Consider the following 23,529-nt stretch of genomic DNA (forward strand, 5'->3'; position numbering starts at 1 on the left):
AGAAGAGAGAACTGGGTAAGAAAGGAAAAGTAAATGGAAAGGGGAAGGGAGTGAGCAAGATTGGTATGAATGGAGGTGGAATGAATGATAAATGAGAAATATTTAACAATGAAAATGAGGAATTGAATGGGAATGAAAGGGTGAGTAAATGATTGACAAAAGAGGAAAAGAGGCAATATTCAGCAATGAGGGAAGAAAGGGAAAAGAACAGGAGCTGAAAGCACCACTAAGGGGAAGGGGAGCTAGTAGAAATGGAGAGTGGGGAGAGAGTGTACTGGCCTGTACAGTGCCAACATGAGCTTGAAGGTGGGGGGGGGCAAACAAAAGTACGGCCCAGAATGGAACATGCAAAGAATGCCAATGAAATGAGGCTTAAGGGGGAAGAGGGTGCCTGGTTACATTGACACAGCAAAAACCAAAGAGGTTTTGTGTGAACTGAAAACGAAATGTGTCTCTGTGGGGGAATGGGGAACAGGACAGCCTGCAGTGTGTTTTTAAAACTGGATCCAAGTATGAGTGTGTCTTTGTGAGTTGGGGCAGTCGGGGCTGGCTTTGGGAGAGGAATCATTTTGAGATAACATTTTGATAAATTATATCTGGTTGACCTGCAGATAATCGAAGTGTCACTTTAATGCTGCAAAAAGAAAACCATAATGATCTATTCATAAAAAAGTATCAAAGTGTATAAAATAATCCCTTAGAAATGCTTGACCAATTTTCTGCCTTGGATATCATGATATCTGTTTTAGGTTTTCACATTCTTATGTTTCTTTTAATGAAGACATGTTCTCTATACCTGACACTTAAGTTACAAAGCCAATATAACTGTTTGTTTTCATAGGTCAGGGCCATTTTTAGTTTCAACCTTTTTGTAGCTGACATCAGCTTGTGCTAACTTTCTAAATTGGTGTGTACAGTGTTGCGGAATGGATCCGTTTATATTTTTCTCTCTGCATCAGACCAGAGAGATAGGCCAAGATTCTTAAAAGCTGAAAAAAGGGTAAAGCTCCTTCTGTTCCTTTTTTAATATCAGTATTTTTAATTCCTTTATTGCCCCTGAATCATTCCCCACACTCGCCAGCTTCTTATTCTCCGCCAAGGAAGGTTGTTAATTTGTGCTTTCTAACTATCAGGACATGATTATCTCCAGTGTACATTGCACTGGCACTGGGAATTCTTGGCAATCTACTGAGTGATTTAGACTTGTTCAACTGATGGAAATATGGTGATTATTCCATGTCACCATCATTAATATAATAGAGCAGCAATGAAAAACAGGCAGTTCAAAGAAATCGGATTCAAAGCAACAAGATGGCCCCATAAATTAAACTCCTTATGATTGAAAAATTTTGGGGATGCAGAGTGGTAAAGAGAAATGAACAGTTACATTTTCTATTGTCTTCAATGGCAAGTAAAATTGGCCAAGTTGTGAAACCGATTTGCTGTTGCCATTTGTAATATCGCCTAGAGCCACTTTTACCCCTTTCGAATGATTTAAAGACAGTCCTTAATCTCAAATTATGTCCATGAACTGATCAAGTTTCACACCTGGGAGGATATCATCTGGACCATTTGATTAAATTACTGCCTTTAATTCACTCATGTATGTATTCCTTTCTATGCACGAATTTGTACAAGGCAATTCATTCCAGTATCATTTAACTTTAGTACTTTCTGTAAATCATGCTATTATCATTTTCCTGGGATGACATTACAAAATCTTTTTCTCTTTTTGTTTATTCGCCATTATTTTAATGAACCATTTCATTTTTAATGATTAAATCTAAACCCAGAGATTACAACAGTGGGGTGAGCTGCTCTGCCTCATTACTACTTGAATGTTGAGGACGGAAGTGTTGATTAGTCTCACGTGGGGAAAAAGTCAAATTTATTTTTTATTAACTGGCATTCTGGGTTAATGTTTTAGGGACCATATTCCATGGGTTGTGAGAGCCAGAAATGAATGACTTCTACTCTAATATATCTGCCTTTATATATGCACTTAGGTCTTTAAACCTTACCAGTTTCAAAACTGAGAATCCAAAGATGGTATACAGTGGCCTTGATGTCTGCAGGGAAGCAGTGGGGGGAGTATGTTTGCTGGAAGGTTCTCTTCTGCGGGAAGGACAGCAACCTCATAGTGATCAGATTTTTAAAACTTTGTTTTCTGCTCAGCTGTTGGGTGGCAAAGTTTGCAGTAGAAAGCTTGAGCCAGAGGCCCAGCAATCAGCAAAGATCATGGGCATAACTGGGGGCCATGGCAGAGGTCAGCAAAGTTCATGGAGCATAATGGGATGGGGGTGGTGGGGGGTGGCAGTGAGGGATGAGTTGGCCGGTGGGTGCAGGGTGGGGGTGCGTGGAGAGAGGCTGATAAGACCAGGAATTGGGAGATAAGGAGAGATTGGTGTCTTAAATGAATGATTGTGAGGGGGCAGTTGACTGATCACAGCGGGCAGTTTGCTTGAGGGGTCAGGGAGCATTCCTGTTCCTCGTGGCTCAGATGCATTGCTTTGAAAAACACACCCAACCTAAAAGGGGCAGTTCCTGACTCCATTTACCTGCTGGGTTTCCCGAGCTCTGGGCAATGCAACCCATCAAAGTTAAATTCTAATGAGACTCCCAAGTGTACTGTAAAGTCTAGTTTAAATATGATAATGAGATGTACTGCCTCTTGAGGTTGGGACACAATCATGCAAATAACCTTTGTGATAAAAATAACATCCAGGCCTGTGTTTGACAGGCTGTGGCACATTATGCAATTTAAAAATTTTAAACCACAGGCTCAACCCTCTCCTCCAGTTGTGATTGTTAAAATTCTTCCCAATCGATCAGTTTGGAGTAAATGTCTATTTTTAGCAATGATGGGTATAGGAAGTTTTTAGTTGCCTCGTGGGTGGCCTTAAGCTTCAGTTTAAGCTTAGGCTGAGCCTTGACCAGTTTTTTAAAATTTGTTTATGGGATGTGGGCATCGCTAGCTGGGCCAGCGTTTATTGCACATCCCTAATTGCCCTTGGTTTCATGTTCATCATTAGACTTTTAATTCCAGGTCAGCTCAGTTGACTGGACAGTTGGGTCATGATGCAGAGCGATGCCCATGGTAAATTCAGAATCCTGCAAAGGAGGACTAAAAATATGATAGAATGAGAGAGAAAATAAACTACAAGGACATACTGGTGAGGAATACTAAAAACTGACAAGAGCTTCCTTAAGTGTATAAAAATGAAGAGAGGTCAAAGTGAACAATAGGCCCCTTACAAAAGGAATCTGGGGAGATAAGGAACAAGGAAATGATAGAGGAGTTCAACAAATAGTTTGCATCAGTTCCTATGGTGGAAGATACTTCGAACATCCCATTAATACTAAAGAATACAGGGGAGGAATTAAGTAGAGAAGTAGTATTAGACAATCTAATGGGGCTAAAGGCAGCTAAGACCCATGGCCCTGATTGCTTAATACCTAGGATCCTAAAAGAAGAAGCTTCAACAGTAGTGGATGCATTGCTTGTAAATTTCAAAAATCCTTGGAGGAAGTACTGGAGGATTGGAAAACAGCCAACGTGAAACTTCTATTCAAAAAGGGAGAGAGGGAAAACTCGGGTAATTATAGGCCAATTAGCCTGATATCTATTTTTGGAAAATGTTGGAATCAATTATTAAGGAAGTAATAGCAGCACATTTGGAAAATCATAATCTAATTAAGCAGAGTCAGAACAGTCTCATGAAAGAGAAATTTCATCTGACTAATTTATTAGCACTTTTTCAGGAAGTCTCAACCAGGGTGGATTGAAGGAAACTAGTAGTTGTGTTGTACTTGGACTTCCAGTAGGCATACGACAAGGTACCTCACAGGAGGTTAAGTCATGTGGTATTGGAGATACTATATTGGCATGGTTAGAGAATTGGCAAATAGGTAGTAAATAGAAAATGGGGAAAAGGGGTTCTTTTTCAGGTTGTAACCAGTGGGGATCCACAGGGATCAGTGCTGGGACCGCAATTGTTTACAATATATATATTAATGATTTGGAGGAGGCAAATTACAGTAGCCAAATTTGCAGATGACACAAATAGGTGGAAAGGCAAGTTGTGAGTGGGATATAACCCATTTAACAAAGAGATATTGATAGGTTAAGTAAGAGAGCAAAAAGTTGGCAAATGGAGTTTAATGTGGGAAAATGTGAAGTTGTTCATTTTGGAAGGAAGGGTTAAAGAAAAACAGTGTATTTTTTAAATGGAGAAAAACTGCAGAAAGCTACCACACAAAGGGGATACTTGTGCACCAAGCACAAAGCTAGCACCCAGGTTGGGCAGGTAATCAAGAAAGCTAATGGATGTTGGCCCTTATTTCAAATGGGTTGGAATATAAGAGTAGGCAAGTGCTGGTGAGACCACATTTGAAGAACTGTGAGCAGTTTTGGTCCCCTTATTTAGAGAAAGATAATGGTTGGAATTCTCTGGCTGTTGACGATCTGCCGCTGCTGCAAACGAGGTCAGAGAATTTGGCACTCAGCCACATCTCTGTTCACTGCAACTGAACCAGAGAATCTCGCTGATGTGAACAGCTGGAGAATTTGGCCATTATTTCACTGGAGACACTTGAGCAAAGACTCACTTGGATGGTCCCTGGTATGGAAAGATTGTCTTCTGGAGTACTGTGTGCAGTTTTGGTCGCTGCACTTACGCAAGGATATTTGGCCTTGGAGGGAGTGCAGAGGAGGTTTACTAGGCTGATACTGGAGTTGAGGGGGTTGAGCTATGAGGAGAGGCTGAATAAACTAGGCTTGTACTCGTTAGAGTTTAGAAGAATGAGGGGAGATCTCATTGAGACGTATAAGATGATGAATGGGATGGATAGGATAGAGGTGGAGAGGCTCTTCCCGCTCAGAAAGGACAGTAGGACTAGAGGGCACAGCCTCAAGATAAAGGGAGGGTGGTTTAGAACGGAGTTGAGGAGGAACTTCTTCACTCAAAGGGTGGTGAATCTCTGGAATTCTCTGCCCGTTGAAGTGGTGGAGGCTGCCTCGCTAAATATTTTTAAGACGCGGGTTGATAGGTTTTTGATAGGCGAGGGGATTAAGGGTTATGGGGAGAGGGCGGGAATGTGGAACTGAGACACAACAGATCAGCCATGATCTTATTGAATGGCGGAGCAGGCTCGAGGGGCTAGATGGCCTGCTCCTGCTCCTATTTCTTATGTTCTTATGTTCTTATGAGGAAAGATTAAACAGGCTAGTATTTTACTCATTAGAATTTAGAGGAATGGGAGGTGACCTCATTGAAACATATTGGCCGGAATTTTACCAGCTTGCTGACCACGGGAATCGGAGCGGATGAGGGGTGGAGCATGGGAAAGTCTGTTGACCTCGGGCAGGATTTTATGATTTCCAGACAAGTGAGGCCATAAAATCCCATCCATAGGATTCTAAAGGAGCTTGACAGGGTGAATGCTGAGAGGCTATTTCCCCTCAAGGAAGAGTCTAGAACCAGGGGACGTAGTCTCAGAATAAATGCATGTCGATTTAAGACTGAGATGTGGAGGCATTTTCTCTCAGAGTATGGTGAATCTTTGGAACTCCTTGCCAGAGAGAGCTGTGGGAACAGAATCTTTGGGCCCTATTTTACTATTTTGATTCAAAGTGCTGGGCGGACTTGAAACTGGGATTGTTTCAAATCCGACTTTTGGACTCATTCTCAGACACCCCCATTCGCACTCTGCCGGAAAAAATATCGGTGATGCTGAATCACACTGCAGAAGCCTATGGGCGGGGCTTAACGTGCCCGAAATCTTGCAGCTCCTATTGGATCCTCCAATTTTGCATGCGCAGAAGAAAAAAGATAGAATGCTGCTCCCCTGCCACATTTTTCCTGGGTCGGATAATGCCTCTCCCTGACCCCCATAGATTACCTCCCCACCCCCTCCACCCAGACCAATTTCGGGCCTCTCCCCCCCCAATCTCCCCCTACCAATCTCAGGCAGAGTGGCAGCAGACCCCTCTTCCCCTCCACTGATCTCGGGCAGAGTGGCAGCAGGCCCCCCTACCACCCCCACTGATCACAGGCAGAGTGGCAGCGAACCTCCATATCCCGCCCCTGATCACAGGCAGAGTGGCAGCGGACCCCCATTTCCACCCCCCCCCCCACCCCCGATCACAGGCAGAGTGGCAGTGGACCCCTCCCCCCCTGCCCCCCACCCTGATCTCACCAGAGAGCTGTTGGACACTAGGCACCTACCTCCACACTAACTGGAGCATGTGAATCGGATTTAAATGGAGCATGCCTGTTTCACACTAATTCTGGATGGGCAAACGCAGTTATAAAGGGGGCAGTGCCAGTAAAGTTGGGCATACAGCCCGTTGTCATTTTAAATGCATGCAAATGTCCTGATTGCAGCCATTTTCAGGCCTTGGTAAAGGGGGAACCGGCGTGGGTTGTGCTACTTGCCTCACGCCCAACTTCGTCAAGTTTTCGTGCCAGAAAGTGGATGCAACTTGATGGTAAAATTGAGCCCCCTAGAGCAAAATAGATTTTTGGTCAGTGAGGGAATCAAGAGTTTCGGGGAAAGAGCAGAAAAGTGGACGTGAAGGAAGTGGACATGAGGAATGTCAGATCCGCCATGACCTTATTGAATGGCACAGCAGGCCCGAGGGGCCGAATGGCCTTCTGTTGCTATTTCTTATCGTTTTATGTTTGCCTGGCACTCACTACGTCAATGAAAGTGAAACTCGGCCACTTCCAATCCTGCCTGCCACGCATGACCATCACTGGTGAAATTCTCACCATAGAGAGTATGAGTGAAGAAGTTATACCAAACCGCCAGTGACATAAAGCATTTCCTGACAAAAGTTGGGAACATCATTTCCATTCATTAGCATATCATCATCAGGCCTCGATACCCAAATCAGCGCACACCCCCCCCAGTAATGAAATCCATTCACGTGTGTGGGCAGACTGGCGCAAAACACAACTGGCCTCCTGTGGTGTGCACCTGGTGAGCAGAACTCCAAGAGGGGCTCAGGTGAGTGCATCACTCAGGGAGAGAGAGGGTCATATATAGGCACTACCCTGACGCTGCTCTCTGACAGTGCCAGTATTGGGGAGGGGGTTGTTGCTTGGGGTGTGGGTTTCAAGTGAAATTTTGTGCACTGGGGTGGCCTTTAAAAATGGCACCCTGATCGGCTGGCAGAGCCCTGCCAACCTGATGTTGTGGGACACAGCTGTTGTTGTTTCTCTTCAAAATCCAGAATTATACCTTGATGCTGGTGGCTTCAATGCCCCTTTTCCCACCTGTTATTGGCCTTTGCCAAATTTGTAATTTGTAAGTGAAAAAAAGGGGAGAAATTTATGGGGAGAAGGTATGAAGGAGAGAGAATGTGAGGAGGAGAGGATGTGACGGGGAGATAGAGGAGGCAGAACATGAGGGGAAGGGAGAAGAGAAAGGGTGTGTTGGGGGGGAATGTGTGAGCGTGAAGGGGTGTGAGGCTAAAAAGGAGAGAATGTGAGGGGGAGAGAGGGAGAGGGTGTGAGGGTGTAGGGGTGCGAGAGAGTGGGGTGTGAGGGGAGAGAGGGAGGAGTTGCGAGGGGAGAGGGGAAGAGAAGGGTGTGAGGCAAAAGAGGAAGTGCGAGGAGAGAGTGGGAAAAATTGAGACAAGGCATTGTGTGTGGGGTCAGGGTGTTTCCCTAAATCTGGCTCACTCCCAGTATCAGGACTTTCCTTTAACCCCATACACACACATACCACCATGCTCTCTCACTTCCTCTCACAGGAGGTCAGAGTGAATGAATGAGCAACCTGAGATTAGAAGTGACCTGGGCATGCACACTCTCACCTTATTATGACCTCATGCACATCTTTATTTCTGATTGCCTTTTTTTGCTCAGCAAGTTATTTCTTTTCAGACTTTTTTAAAATTAATTTGCAATGGTCAACTAAACTTCACCTTTCCACAATTTGCTCATAGACCTCCTGAGTGATAAAGATTTTGAATTGTGCTCCCTACTCCCAGGTAAAAAGGTTGGACAACCTTATTCTAAATGATAGCGGTCATGGGTTTGGAAGATGCTGCCTAAGGAGCCTTGATGAGTTCCTGCAGTGCATCTTGTAGATGGTACTCACTGTACTGCCATTGTGCATCAGTAGTGGAGAGAGTCAATATTTGTGAATGGGGTGCCAATCAAGTATGCTGCTTTGTCTTGAACGGCATCAGTCTTACTGAGTGTAGTTGAAGTGTAGTTGGAGCAGCACTTGGCCAGGCAAGTGGAGAGTATCCCATCTCACTCCTGACTTGTGCGTTATTGATTATTGACAGGTTGGGGGAGTCAGGAAGTGGGTTACTTGCCTCAGGATTCCTAGCCTCTGACCTGCACTTGTAGCCACAGTATTTAAATGGCTAATCCACTTCAGTTTCTGGTCAATGGTAAGCTCCAGGATGTTGATGGTTGGGGATTCAGGGTGGTAATGCAATTGAATGTCAAAGGCTGAAGATCAGAATCGCCCATTGGAGATGGTCATTGCCTGGCACTTGTGTAGCATATATGTTACTTGCCATTTGTCAGTCCAAACCTGGATATTGTCCAGGTCTTGCTGCATTTAGACACATGGCCTTTAGTATCTGAGGAGTCACAAATGGTGATAGACTTATGCAATCATCAGCGAACATCCCCATTTCTGACCTTCTGATGGAAGGAAGGTCATTGATGAAGCAGCTGAAGATGATTGGTCCTAGCACACGACCCTGAAGAACTCCTGCAGGAACTGAGATGTTTGACCTCCAACCACCACAGTCATCTTCCTTTGTGCCAGGTATGACTCCAACCAGTGGAGGGATTCTGCCCCCCCGCCCCGATTCTCATTAACTACAGTTTTGATATGGCTCCGTGATGCCACACTCAGTCAAATGCTGTCTTGATGTCAATGGGAATCACTCTCACCTCACCTCTGGAGGTCCATGTTTGAACCCAGGCTGTAATGAGATCAGGAGCTGAGTGACACAAGCCAAACCCGAATTGTGCATCAGTGAGCAGATTATTGCTAAGCAAGTGCTACTTGATAGCACTGTTGATGATGCCTTCTGTTACTTTAAGGATGACCAAGAATAGACTGATGGGGTAGTAACTGGCCGGATTGGATTTGTCCTGCTTTTTGTGTACTGGACCTACCAGGGCAATTACTGACAATTACACATTACTGGGTAGATGCCAGTGTTGTAGTTGTACTGGAACAGCTTGGCTAAGGGTGCGGCAAATTCTGGAGCAGAAGTCTTCAATACTATTGCCAAAATGTTGTCAGGGCCTTTGCAGCATCCAGTGCTTTCAGCCATTTCTTGACATGGAATGAATCAAATTGGCTGAAGACTGGGATCTCTAATGCTCAAGACCTCTGAAAGGGGCCAAGATGGAATGCACTGTCTGAAAGGACAGTGGAAGCCAATTTAATAATAACTCTCAGAAATAAATTGATGAATACCTGAAAGAGACAAAATTGCTGGGCTATGGGGAAAGAGGAGAGTGGCACTGATTAGACAGCTCATTCAAAGAGCTAGCAAAGATATGGTAGGCGACTGGCCTCTTTCCCCGCTGTGTTAAATTTTCTTCTTAAGTGTCTGATTAAATTGTTCACCAGCCATTGTGACCAATGGGGCTTTTGCCAAAATACATCCACAACACAGATTCTGATGTATTGTTTAACAGCAGTTTATTATAAAATTAGACTCTTTATGATAGAATAATTAGTTAACTGGTATGAAAGAACTTTTACCATATAACACAGACTTTGTATGTATTGTAAAGCAACGTAACTTAGATTACAAAGTTACAATTTTTCACATCTTAAGCATGTGTTGAGCAACGACAAATTTCCTTCATTGGAATGGAGAGGTTAAGCTCCTTCCCTTTTGCTAATCTTGCTAGTCAATTATGTTTTATTTAATGAATGTAAACATGCACTTAGTTGCGTTACAGTTAAATCAAAATGGTAAACATAATAGTATTTGAGGACACAAACTGTTTTGAAATGTAGTTTTCCATCCAAATTTGAACTAAAGCTGCATTTCTCCTCATCCTCAAGGGAGTCTTGCCAGACCACCCTAGGAGTTGAAGAGGAAAACAAGGTGAATGTTTTTTAGTGTTGCACATATTGGATCTTAAAATCCAGCTGTCCAGGTTTCAGGGATAGCGTTATGGTAACACCACTGCTGTTGTTTCTGGCAACTGAAACTGATGAACCAAATAGAATTAGTGTAGCAATAGCCTTTCATGCATATCTTAATACCAGTATAAATCTCTAGCCCAGTATAAATCTCGAGCCAGAAATTAGCATGATATTGCAGGAAATTTATACTACAAAGTTCACTCAGGAAGTTGAATTTAGAGGATTCCATATTATAAATAGGCTTTCTTATTGTATGATTGGGCATCAGAGAATTAATTAAAAATTTGAGATCCATTCTTTGAATGTGTTAACTTGAAACAAAAATCAAATCCAATTAATTGTAAATAAATTCAGCTCCTCCATGTGGCAGAATCTCTGTGACACTCCAGCCAACAACATTCCCTCTAATGCTGCAGGAATCATCCTTACTAGCCAAGCTTTGTATTTCATTTTTGGAAATCACTCTGTCCCATATATTGAATCCAGTCAACTTTCCTGAAAAGGATAGGTTTTTATCAAAGTCACCTCCGGTGCAGCAACCGTTTTTTTCTTGGCCCAGCTGCAGTAGTCCTCCGCTTGGGATATTGTGACCAACAGCCACGCCCGAAGAAGCAGCAGCAAGTTTGCCGTCCACCCAAAGTGTCGCATTTCCATCTTCAGCACTCCATGTTGCACAGAAGTATGTCCACTGACCAAGCGAGACTACATTTTGAGCAACAATTTTGCTGGTGTCACTGTGCACAGACAGCACAGCGGAGGACTGATTGAAGTACAGTTGAATTTGATAAGGATTTCTCTTTGTTCCGTAGGAGAACACAATGGTTTTTTCCAGCACAGAGGTGGCCTTTACCCATACGCAAGCTGTAAATGAGCTAAGAGTCATGTCATCAGGGTGAACACTTGCAAAAATCTTCTTTGAGCGCATAGGGAAGGTCAATGCCATGTCACAACCTGAGGGACAATAGAAGAAAATAGCACAAACATTCAATGACATTATGTACTGTTGTACGCAGTAGCCTTTTTGTCAACGAAGATTGACTGCATCTTTTTTTTAAGGACAGACTAAATACAAAGTTTTATGTCAAATGTTCAGAAATTATGGCTGGAATTCACGCCAGTCGGATTCTCTGGTTCCTCCAGCAGCGCATCCGCTGCCGTGGCTTTCCGGCTGGTGTGAAGTGGCTTCGATAGGAATACATCACCAAGGAAAACATTGAGTGGAGGCCAGAAGATATACTTGAAAGGTCAAAAAGTTGAAACTTCATACACCATTTTAGTAAAATAAGTTGATACTCTATTTGATTCTTCTGCAAAAGAAATTCAGGATTTGGTAAGAATTTAGTGCAGTGGGGCAAGAAAATGCTACTTTTTATATCTATGTTTCTCAGAATGTGGTGAATGCTCCAGGCTTTACTTCATTGGGTAGGTAGGTGATTGGTGAATTTTAAAGATTTTATCCTTCTAAAATGTGGGCAATAGTTTAAATTGATACCAGCAACTTGGTAAGACGTAAGTCTTGTATTAAATTTATACCTTACCAGCTAAACTATTTGTTATGATTAGAAGCAAAACCTGTATGATATTTGTAATCAATTTTAAATGTACTTAAGTTAAAAACAGTAATGATGTCTGGGCAGGTGATGTGTTGCAGCTGTCGCATGTAGGTGCTGATGGACACTTGCATGATCCAAGATAACCACATCTGCAGTTTGTCTACAGCTCCAAAAGCATAAGCATCAGCTGGACTGAACATCATTGCAGTGTAAATGTAAGCATACTTGTGACTAATAAATAAACTTTACTGGACTCTGGGTATTGGACATTGCGATGGATCAGGGAGGATGAAAGTTACCTGGTCATCCATTCATATCCCTTGGGCTAATTGCTTCAGAATGAGTCCATGATGAGGGACAAGAGGGTGTGACAATGAATGAGGCAGTGTACCAATGACTTATGTAAAACTAAGAAAAAGGTTCAGCTAAGAAAGTGTAAGCATCCAGTAGTTAAATTGAAAAGCAGAATCTCCAAGATAATAACCTTTAGATTGCTACCCAGGCCATGAGCAAATTAGTATAGGGTAAATAAGATTAGAGTGTTATTTGTGTGGATCTGAGATTTGTGTAAGAGAACAAGGTTTCCATTTATGGGGCATTGGCACCCGCACTGGGAAAGAGGGAGCTGTACAACTGGGATGTCCTTTCACCTGAACCATGTTGGTACTAGTGTATTGGTCAGTTCTTTAATGTAGAGAAGGCTTTAAACTGAATAATATGGGAGTTTGCATGAGGGAAGATTTAGAAAGTTAAAGAGAAAAGACAAGGCAATGCTGTAGGGTATCAGTGATCTGAGTATGATAGGAGGGATGAGAGCAAATGATTGGAAGAGTGCACCTGAAAATAAGGTCAGGGTAAAGAAAACGGTAAAAGTACAAATATATTACCAGAAAGCTCACAATATTCATAGCAAGATGGATGAATTGATAGCATAAATTGAAACAAACGAATGTGATCTAACAGCCATTACAGAGACATGGTTGCAAAGCCACCATGGCTGGGACTTGAATATTTAAGGATGTTTGATATTTCAGGACAGGATGAGAGGCTTTTTCCAAGGGTGGAAGTGTCAATTACAAGGGGGCAGAGGTTCAAGGTGTGAGAGGGAATGTTTAAGGGAGATGTGCGGGGGAAGATTTTCATGCTGAGAGTGGTGAGTGCCTGGAACACACCACCAGAGGAGGTGGTGGAAGCAGGCACATTAGCAACATTTCAAAGGCATCTGGATGGGTACCTGAATGGGAAGGGACTAGAGGGATACAGACTGAGTTAGGGCAGAATGCTTTCATTTAGTTTAGTTAGGGCATCATGACCAGCACAGGCTTGGAGGGCTGAAGGGCCTGTTCTTGCGCTGCACTGTTCTTTTTTCTTTGTAAAGGAAAAGGAGATAGGGTGTCTTGGTCAATGAAGGATGAGATTAGTACAACAATGCAAAATTATTTTGGCTTGAAGGATCTAAACGTAGTATCAATTTGTTACAGATATGAAATAGCAAAGGAATTAAGTCACTGGGGTAGTTAATAGGACTGTGATTGCACTGCAGGACGAAGTCAAAAAATAATGGGGACATAACTGCAATTGAGATGGGAGATACTGCAGAGATTAGAGACTGGGAGATTGCAATTACTGCAATTGAGATGGGAGATTTTAATCTTTTACTTGATTTATAAATTAAATTAGCAAAAATAGCCTGGAGAATGTGTTCATAGAGTATGCAAGACAGTTTTTTTTAAAACAAAACACGTTGTAATCACCAGGGAATGGGCTATGTTAGACCTGGTAACATGTCCTTACAATGAGCCTCTCCAGACTCTGCAATTTAATGTCTGTTCCTGCTTAAACTTTGCAAGAAACCATTACTATTTCAGCTCTTTCAAATGCAAGGAATCTTGGCTCAATGTCTGCTGGCTGGAGCAAGGTGCAATCCCAGAACTAAGATACAGAGTGTGGAATCCCAAAAAAACTCTAGAATCTTTACACACCATCAAATCCCTGTAGTGCAGAAGGAGGCCATTTGGTCCATCAAGCCTGCACGTACTCCCTGAAAGAACATCTTGCCCAATCCCACTCAGCCTGCCCTGTCATCATAACTCCATACATTTACCGTGGCCAGTAACTTAACCTCCACACATCTTTGGACACTAAGGAACAATTTAGCATGGCCAATCCAGTCAACCTGTCCATCTTTGGACTGTGGGAGGAAACCGGAGCACTTGGAAGAAACACACGCAGACACTGGGAGAACATGCAAATTCACACAGTCACCCAAAGCTGGAATCAAACCGGGTCCCTGGTGCTGTGAGGCGGCAGTGCTAATCATTGTGCTACCATGCTGACATTAGGTGTTAATGAGATGGGATCAATTAATAATCTCATCGTAAAGTACTCCCGAAGTAAGAGTGATTGTAATATGATTAAAGTTCACATTCAGTTAGATGGTGAGAAATTTGGGCCTGAAATTTGTGTCTTAAACTTAAACAAAATCAATTACAACATATGAAGATAGAGTTGTCTAAAATAGATAATAATATCGGTTAAAAGGTAAGTGAAGCATTGGAAAGCATTGAAGGAGACATTTGATAACTCTCAACAGGATGTTTTCCACTAAGGAAAAAAGACTCCATGAGAAGGATGCACTATCCATGGCTAACTAAGCAAGTTAAAAATGATAATGAATTGAAAGAAAAGATATGCATTCCTGGAAAAAAAATTGTTGGCCTAAAAATTTTAGAAACTAGAAAAAGATGACTAAAGAACATGAGGAAGGAGAATTTGAAGAAGGAAAGAAAACTAGCAAGAAATATAAAAACAAACAGTAAAAGCTTCAACAAATATATAGAAAGGAAAAATATAGCTAAGGAAGTGTTGGTCCCCAGACGGGTGAGACTGGGAAAGGGATAGTGGGAACCAAGGAGCTGGCAGAGATTTTCAACACATATTTGGTATCTGTCTTCGCAAGAGAAGATGCAGAAAGCATTCCAAGAGTCCTTCCTCATGTTCGGAATTCGAGAGGCAAAAGAGTGGGAGAAACTTCAGAACGATTACTGGAGAAAATATACTGGGGTAAATATTGGGACTGAAGGCAAACAGATCTGATGGCCTGCATATTAGACCCTTAAAGAAAGTGACTACAAAGATAGTGGAAGCATTGGTTACATCCTGCCAATATTCCCTAAATTCCCTTGGGGGGGTGGCGCGGTAGCACAGTGGTTAGCACTGCTACCTCACAGTACCAGGGACCTGGGTTCAATTCCCAGCTAGGGACACTCTGTGGAGTTTGCATGTTCTCCCTGTGTCTGTGTGGGTTTCCTCTGGGCACTCCGGTTTCCCCCCTCAGTCTGAAAGACGTGCTGGTTAGGTGCATTGACCCAAACAGGTGCTGGAGTGTGGCAACTTGGGGAATTTCACAGTAACTTCATTGCAGTGTTAATGTAAACCTCATTTGTGGCTAATGAATAAATAAACTTTATTTTTTTTTACTTTAGATTTTGGAAAGGTTCCAGCAGATTAGAAATCTCAATTATAACTAAACTATTCAAGAAAGGAGAGACGCTGAAAAATATTGGCCAGTTAGTCCAACATCTGTCATTGAGAGAATGCTAGAATCCTTTATTAAAGAGGTAGTAGCAAGACATTTGGAAAATCATGACACAATCTGACAAAGTCAGCATGGTTTTGTGAAAAGGAAATAGTGTTTGATAAATTTATTGACGCTATTTGAGGAGTTAACAAACAGGGTGGGAAGCATTAGATGTAGTGGGTCAAATTTTATGTGCCTTCTCACCGGCGGATTTAGTCAATGGCTTGATACCAATGTGACGAGACCGTAAAATTCTGCTCAGTGCATTTGGATTTCCAAAACACATTCAATACGACATGATATAAAAGGACGCTGCCCAAGAGAAGAGCTCATGGTGTTGGGAGTGATCTATTAGAGGATTTGCTAACTAACGGGAAACAGAGTCAGGATAAATGGGTCATTTGCAGGCTGGCAGACTGTAACTTGTGGAGTGCCAGAGGTTTCAGTGCTGGGGTCTCAACCATTTATAGTCTAATGGATGAAGAGACATGTGACTAGAAGCAGGAGTGGGCCGTTCAGCCCTTTGAACCTGCTGCACCATTCATTTTGATCATTGATTATCATCAAATTCAATATCCTGATTTTCCCCCCTCTTCCCCCCAAATCCCTTGATCCTTTTAGCTCCTGGAACTATGTCTAATTTCTTGAAATTAAACAACATTTTGGCTTCAACTACGTTCTGTGGTAGTGAGTTCCATACATGAAACAAAGACAAGCAGGAAAGCGTGTTATGAGGAGGATACACAGAGTCCACTAAGGGACGTGGATAGGTTAAATGAATGGACAAAAGGTAGGCAGATTGAGTTTAATGTGGGACAATGTGAAATTTTGCAGGGGGAATGCAGCTGGGAAGGCCTAAGGTCTTTTGTAGGTCCGGGAGGAACATGCCTGCCCCTCCTAAAAACAAAATTAAATTATGCTTTAAAAGGAGAGGAGATGGCCTCGTGGGATTATCACCAGACTATTAATCCAGAAACTCAGCTAATGTTCTGGGGACCTGGGTTCAAATTCCACCACAGGGGATGGTAGAATTTGAATTCAATAAAAAACTATCTGGAATTAAGAATCTACTGATGACCATGACACCATTGTCAATTGTTGGAAAAACCCATCTGGTTCATTAATGTCCCTTAGGGAAAGAAATCTGTCTTCCTTATCTGGTTTGGACTACAGGTGACTCCAGAGCCAGAGTAATATGGTTGACTTTCAACTGCCCTTGGCAATAAGGGGTGGACAATAAATGCTGGCCAGCCAGTGATGCCCATGTTCCATGAATGAATAAAAAAAAATCAGAGTGGTTAGAAACCTTGGATCTCACTTGCTGCCACAGCCTTGTGCTGCTGGCTCCAGCACTGGAACTTGCTGCAATTTTTAGTTAATTGGGTAATTTCTACATGGAATCCTTATTATAAAATGTATTAATTTAATATAAGTAATCTGGAGGCTCCACCTGGCTAATAGTGGGCAAGCCTGCTCCCTCCAAAAGAAGGCACATAAATGGGTAGAAGATGGGTGTATCTCTGTAATTATTCTATTATATTTAAACCACCCACGCATGAGGTTGGCAGGGTTACATTAGGAGATGTTTGCTTTTCATATATTTGCATACTTCCCTTGGAAATCCATGTGAAATAGTGGAAGTATTCCCATTAAAAGTATGATGGACATGAACTCTCCTTCCAAGCCCATGATCACGGCTATGCTACGCAGTAGCGTAGCCAGTCCTATTTGTGCTAAGATGGTGGTGGGGGTGAGGATGAGCATTCACACTTACATCCATGCTAACCTGGCTCGAGTCTCTTTCTGGATATGAACCCAGACAACAGTATGAATCCTACTACACCTTCTGATTCAGAGGCAGAATCGCGACCACTGGCGACAATGTTAGTGATTGATTGGGTCTGAATGAGACATCAAAGACAAGAGGTCAAGTATCTGGCAGCAGCAGAGTGTTTGGGAGTTTGAAGGTGCATTTATTTGGGAGCTGGCTGAGATTTCTATCCAGGTTAATAATGGATGGTGTATAAGACACCTTGTGGGTGAGAATTGAACAATGCAGAAAACTGTCAGGCCGAAAGGCAGGTTTGACCTCAAACAATGCCATAGATATTGGAAGCCAGGAGGAGGTTTGTACTTCATGCTTCAGTTTCTCAGCTATTAAAATATGTTAAAGATTGAATCATGGTTGGGATTAAAAGAAATGGGAAATACAGAATACCAGTAAACAATAGTGAGCAAAAATACCTGATGGTAAAATGTGTCTGTCTGACCACTTCTGATATCTTGTCAGCTCAGCTTTCGATTGTTGAAGTTGGGTTGCCAAGGAGTTCACAGTTGTGCCCAAGTTTTCAGGAACTCTTTTCTTAATGTCAAATGACAGTCTCTGATCCTTCATGTCCGCTGATGTTTGCCAAGCCATCTCAAGTGTTTTGAGCCTGTTGGACAGATCCTGGCTCACCGCAAGAAGCTGCTGAAGTATATTTTTCTGCTCTGACATGATCTCCACTTTGGTTTCTCTGATTTCTTCCAGTGCGAATGCCACTTTCTGGCCTACTTGAGCCATGTCGTGTAAAGTTAGAGTATTCATAGCACTTGTGCAAGTCTCTGCAAAGTTGGCTGCAAGCTGGCGCATCTCGGAACGTACGCTTTGCAATTCTACCTTGCACACTTCGTCAGTGGTGTGCTGCAAAATGCTCTGTTTCATTTGAGAATCCTCCAACATTACAAAAAGCTTATCCCATTTCGTGAGTTCTTTTTGGCATTTACAGGAACCATCTGGGGAGGATAAGTTTAGATTGTGTCAGTGCTATATTAGTACAGAGGCTTTCATATCACTAGATGCATGTCTGTATTAGCTACTGCAATGTTTTGTTGCATTCTACTAAATTTGATCATTGGTCGTGGAATTGTTTTGGAGCTCTATCTAAATGATAAATAAACATTAACGTTGGGTTCCCCCCCTCCCCAGCCCCTCCACCCCAACTCTGTGCAGGGGCAGCTTGCCATTGGGGAACCTACTGCGAGGGTTGTGGGGTTGCCTTTGGTGGGAGTGAAAGATCCCGCCGACAGGAAGGGCTGGAAAATCCCACCCTAAATCAAACTGCTTGCATTTTAGTTAATTTTCGAAAGAAAGTAAAAATCTTGCATTTGTGTAGCACCGTTTGCAACCTCAGGACATCCCAAAATGTTTTAGAGGCAACTAGGCACTACTGAAGTGCAATTATTGTTGTGTTGTAGATAATGCAGCAGCCTCTGTGCGCTTAGGAGAGTCTCACAACAGCAATGTGATAATGACCAGATAATCTGGGGGTTTTTTTGTGGTGTTGGTTGTGGGAGAAATATTGCTGTTCTTCAAAATAATGCCATGTGGTATTTACACCCACCTCAGAATCATAGAGTCCCTAATGTACAGAAGGAGGCTATTCAGCCCATCTAGTCTGTTCTGACCACGTCCCATCCAAGCCCTATTCCCGTAACCCCACACATTTATCCTACTAACCTCCCTGAAACTAGGGTCAATTTAGCATGGCCAATCGACCTAACCCACACATCTTTGGACTGAGGGAAGAAACCGGAGCACCCAGAGGAAACCCACGCAGACACAGGGAGAAAGTGCACACTCGACACAGACAGTGACCTGAGGCTAGAATTGAACCTAGATCCCCAGTGCTGTGAGGCAACAGTGCTAACCACTGTGCCACCGTACCACCCCAGTTAAACGAAGACAGTCAAGATCTTGGTTTAATATTTGGGCATGATCTTACCACCCATTTGCGCTACACTCCCACTGCAGGGAAGACAGAGCATTTGGTGACAAGCCAAACCTCTGTCAACTGCAGCTGGATGGGAAAATCCCGCTGGTGTGAATGGTCGGAAAATTCACCTTGAACAATACAACTATCCGTCAGTAATATGTTGGATTTTGTATAAATGGAACTGCACTGACTCTTTGTCATTAGTTTTAAATCGAATCACTATCTAAGTGATTTTATGTTAGCACTCATCACACATTTTGTGGCTGCATGTTAGGATAAATTAAGTATATTTACATTTTGTCAGTGAAGTTAATGAGCCTTTTTCCGGTAAGATTTTTCCTGACATTAACAGCAAACTGCCTAACATATAGGAATTAACAGAAGTAATAACACAAGCTCTTTTACACGTGATATTTTACTGCTAATCAGGAAGATTTTGCAACCTTTTTAGGCAATGAAATAATTTAGCTGTAAAATATTTTTATCTATGAAATATTACTAGAGAAGCTAAGTTTGTTATAATTTCAAATTACCAGTTTCATTGGGAAAGATAATGCTGCAAAAGTGCAGAAAGCATTATAAAACTTACATAATCAATTGTGAAAAGTTCCTTTCATCTAGTTCTGCAATTAACTTCTGAAGATACGTTACCTGGTAAAACAGAGATTTTATTTTCCATCCCATGAATAAGTTGTAGCTCATCATAATCCTCTGCCAAAGTATGGGACAAGTTCAGTAGAATCCACAGTATTACTGTAAGTGCAGCCATTTCTCCCGTGTTGTGTTCTTTTCAGTACGTAGTACGATGATGGCACTGTTCTGTTGATTTTTGTTCCTCCAGTATGAGCTCTAAAGGGGACTGAACACAAGCCTCCAGAAGCTCTTAATAAATAGTAAGTGAGGAGTGATGCAAGAACTTAGCTGCACATACTTTATACCAATGACAATGAGCTAGAGTTCTGCTTTCGCAACCAAGAGGTTGAATTACACAACCTTTAAACTTGTGGTTTAAGAGCACATGTGGGTAGGTGCATATAAGAAAGGGCCCAGCACTGGGTAAGTTTTAGATTGCAAGCCAGATGTAATGATCTACCACTGGGGAATGCATTTTTGTAATATAAAGTGGTAGCAATAAGTGACGAATGTGTATGAAAGCAGAGCAGGGGCAAGTCCCAAAGGATTGTGGAAGTATGCAAGGGCATTTATTTCTGCATTTGATTAGGATTTTTTTTTTAACAGTTTTTTTTCAAGTAAAAGTAGTTAGGTACAAATCCTTAGGTAGATTTGAAAGGTTTAACAAAAAAAAAGTTGAACTATGTTTAGAATTTTATTATAGATCTGCTTTGTGTAATCATCATCTTTTTAAAATGTACAAATATGTAAAAAGCAGCAAAAGCTTTTTTGTATTCATCACCGCTGTTATATTTGCAATTTCTGAATGGTGCATGAATTGTATGTAATTTGCATTTATAATTCAGCACAAGGCCTGATCTTTGGTGTACCATCAGAACAAAGTGTTGGAGGTCAGAGAATTCCCCACAGGACTAACAAGTGTCCCAGAGTGCTATTGATTTTATACAGAGAACAGATTTTTTTGCTTAATTTTTCTGCTAGTTAAAATTGTGTAGTGAATACATGTCAAATGAAGGGAAGAATTTTTTAAGTTCCAAAAAAGGTTTTGTGCATTAATCTTTCCATGGTTGTAAAGCAATTTGAACTGAGATACGACACCTGTATTTATTTAAAACCCCTCATTTAAAAGCAGCCTCTCTCTGTTTTACAAGGGTGGGGGAGGAGGAAATTGTGTACTGAGTTTGAAGTAAGGAACAGGGAGGAGAGGAGACTGAAGACGCATTCAGAAAAATCACATTATGTTCGATTTGTGTGTTAACATGGTGTGTTACAATTTAAGCATTAATAATATTAGCAATAATGTTATTCCCTGAATTCAAATTTGACTGCTTTGAACTAACAACAGCAATAACTTTGATTTATATAGCATCTTTTACATAAGGCATTCCAAGGTCCTTTGCATGAGTGTTATAGAGCAAAATTTGACACCAAGTCGCAGAATCATACATTCTCTACAATGCAGAAAGAAACCATTCAGCCCATTGAGCCTGCACCAACAATCCCACCCCAACCCTATCCCCGTAACCTCACATATTTGCCCTGCCAATCCTGCTAACACTAAGGGGCAATTTAACATGGCTAATCAACCTAACTGTGCATATTTGGATTGTGGGATGAAACCAGAGCACCCAGTGGAAACCTATGCAGACAAGGGGAGAATTGCAAACTCCACACAGACAGCCACCTGAGGCTGGCATTGAAGCCTGTTCCCTAGCGCTGAGAGGCAGCAGTAAAAACCACTGTGCCACCGTGCCACCTGAGAGCTTTGGGTATTAAGGCAAATGGCCAAAAACTTGGCCATAATGGTAGCTGTTAAGGAGTGTCCTAAATGAGGAAAGAGACAGTGACATTTAGGGAGGAATTCCGAAGTTTTAAGCTGGAAACAGCCATTAATGATGGAGCAATTAAAATCAGGGTTTCTCAAGAGGTTAGAATTGGAGGATTAGTGACATCTTGCAGGAGCTGGAGAGTAGGGAGGGGCAAATGTTTGAAAATAGGTATGAGAATTTTTAAATCAGTGTTGCTTAACTGAGGGCTAATGCAAGTCAGTGAGTGCATGGTCAATAGGTGAATGGAACTTGATTTGAGTTAAAACATGGGCAGCAGAGGTTTGGTTGACCTCAAGTTCATGGAGGTTGGAATGCAGGAGGTTGGCTAGGTGTATGTGGAATAGTTAATTATAGAGATAACAAAGGCATGGATGAACGTTTTATCGGCTGATGTGTGAGGGAGGGGCAGTGTTGAGTGATACCACATAAAATTTTATCAAACAGCAGGCACACTTTAAAAAGTCCTCGTAGCAAGCAAAATTGTATTCATACTCTGTGTGTTACGATAGGGTTAATAGTTAGACAGCAAGCCCTGCTATTCAGTTCAATAATGATTTCCTTATGTCACGGTTTAAATTTATGAATGGTATGTAGGTTGTAATAACTTTGAGGTCACCTGTTGTGCTGTAAATTACTCTTACTACAGACAAGACTTTTGAGTATTTCTTTTCAGTAAAGGAAGAACTAAACTAACCATTCTTTGATTCCTGAAATATGGCTGTGATATCTTACATACTTTGTGTTATCACCTTTTGTTTATTTATCACAGATTTCTTTACACATACACTGAAGAATGGTTTCCAGATGATTTGCAAACTGTTGAATCCTTTATTTTCTCATTGTGCTCACAGGGAATTCTATGTTACTGCGTGTTTTACCCTCCGTGTACGACAAGCAGCCTGAACCTATTAACCACCACATGACAGAACTAGTCCAACTAATGTCACAACTGGAACCATCTGAGCAGCAGCATCTTCTCCGCCTTCTACAAATAATAACTAAGCAATGTCCTCAGGTAAAATACTTGTTAAATGCTCAATTATTTCTTTTCAAGAAATAAGACTTGCATTTATATCACATCTTTCAAGATGACCAGATGACCCTAATTGCGATGAAGCACTTTTGAATTGTTGTGATCTTGGAGAAGTGACAAACAATTTGAACAAAACTCTCACAAACAGCAATTTGGCAATGGGCAGATAATCAGTATTGTGCGATATTGCTTGTGAGATTAAACATTGGCCAGGACACTCGGAATAACTCTCTACTCTGCTTCAATACAGTTTCATCCTTAGCGTTCTTGTGGGTGGACAGGTGGGGCCTCGGCTTAACATCTCATCCAAAAGCCTGCAGCTCTGATAGTGTAGCACTCCATCTTCACTGCACTGGAGTATCAACCTTGATTTCCATCCTGGAGTGTAACCTGAACCAACTTGTGAGAGTGTTACCAACTGAGCCACGGCTGACTCATGTCATTTGGTTATTTATATCATTGCTGTGAATGGGGCATTACTCTATGTAATTTAGCTGCCATGTTACCTTATTTTTAAACATTCACTTCAAAAATGCTGTATGTTGGAAGCTCATTCATTTCTTTAAATAATGACAGAAGACTAACAGCTATAAACTAGAAGCATGTTCTTTATTTGAGGCTTAGTCTCAATTAAGTTTTCAGTCTATTGCCTTGTTAGAAATAGCCCTAGGCTGGATTGCACATCCCCACATTAACGGGTTTGAATGTTTGCCCCCTGTCTCCAACCTGTCTCCTATTTTATGAGGGACGTTGGATGTGTTGTGTGGCCCACCAACCCCTGGGCCGATTGAGGCCCTTAAGTGGCCAATTAATGACCACAATGCCTCATCCTGCCCTGTTGCTATTTTACCTAATTAAACTAATTTGGTAGGGGGAGGGGACACAGACTGTTGGCAGAATCGGGATACAGCCTAATACAGTAAACTAGTCAAGTCAGAGGAAATGCAGCTGTAAAATTCAAAGGAGTGAGATCAGGCTGGATGCTCTCTACTTTAACGCCAGG

General features: G+C 42.0%; 2 protein-coding genes across 4 annotated transcripts in view; one reads left to right on the forward strand and one right to left on the reverse strand.

Moving 5' to 3' along the window:
* The window catches only part of veph1 (ventricular zone expressed PH domain-containing 1), a 203,885-nt gene that overhangs the window by 34,212 nt on the left and 146,144 nt on the right, over positions 1–23,529 (forward strand). For all 3 annotated transcript variants that reach the window (XR_013886325.1, XM_080185581.1, XM_080185580.1), the window contains one exon: positions 22,345–22,508. Coding sequence is in view for 2 of the 3 variants with exons in the window: in XM_080185581.1 (XP_080041707.1) it covers positions 22,345–22,508 (164 nt within the window). In the remaining variant the exon portion in view is untranslated. The remainder of the gene's footprint in view (positions 1–22,344; positions 22,509–23,529) is intronic.
* Positions 9,671–19,931, reverse strand: LOC145341474 (pentraxin-related protein PTX3-like). The gene is made up of 3 exons (XM_080186440.1): positions 19,683–19,931; positions 17,521–18,051; positions 9,671–11,094 (listed from the first exon to the last, which is right to left on the reverse strand). Exons 1-3 carry the CDS (start codon positions 19,798–19,800, stop codon positions 10,478–10,480), a joined length of 1,266 nt encoding a protein of 421 aa, XP_080042566.1. The 5' UTR covers positions 19,801–19,931; the 3' UTR covers positions 9,671–10,477.

This window comes from Carcharhinus amblyrhynchos, chromosome 3 (genome assembly GCF_965287045.1).
Source record: "Carcharhinus amblyrhynchos chromosome 3, sCarAmb.v2.hapA, whole genome shotgun sequence".
In the NCBI taxonomy this organism is placed as follows: domain Eukaryota; kingdom Metazoa; phylum Chordata; class Chondrichthyes; order Carcharhiniformes; family Carcharhinidae; genus Carcharhinus; species Carcharhinus amblyrhynchos.

Excerpts from the sequence above, each read along its gene's own strand:
- LOC145341474 (XM_080186440.1), bottom strand. The coding sequence starts at position 19,800 with ATGGCTGCACTTACAGTAATACTGTGGATTCTACTGAACTTGTCCCAT. Across the intron at positions 18,052-19,682 it reads TAAAATCTCTGTTTTACCAG|ATGGTTCCTGTAAATGCCAA; the intron begins GTAACGTATCTT and ends TATCCTCCCCAG. Across the intron at positions 11,095-17,520 it reads CAGACACATTTTACCATCAG|GTTGTGACATGGCATTGACC; the intron begins GTATTTTTGCTC and ends ATTGTCCCTCAG.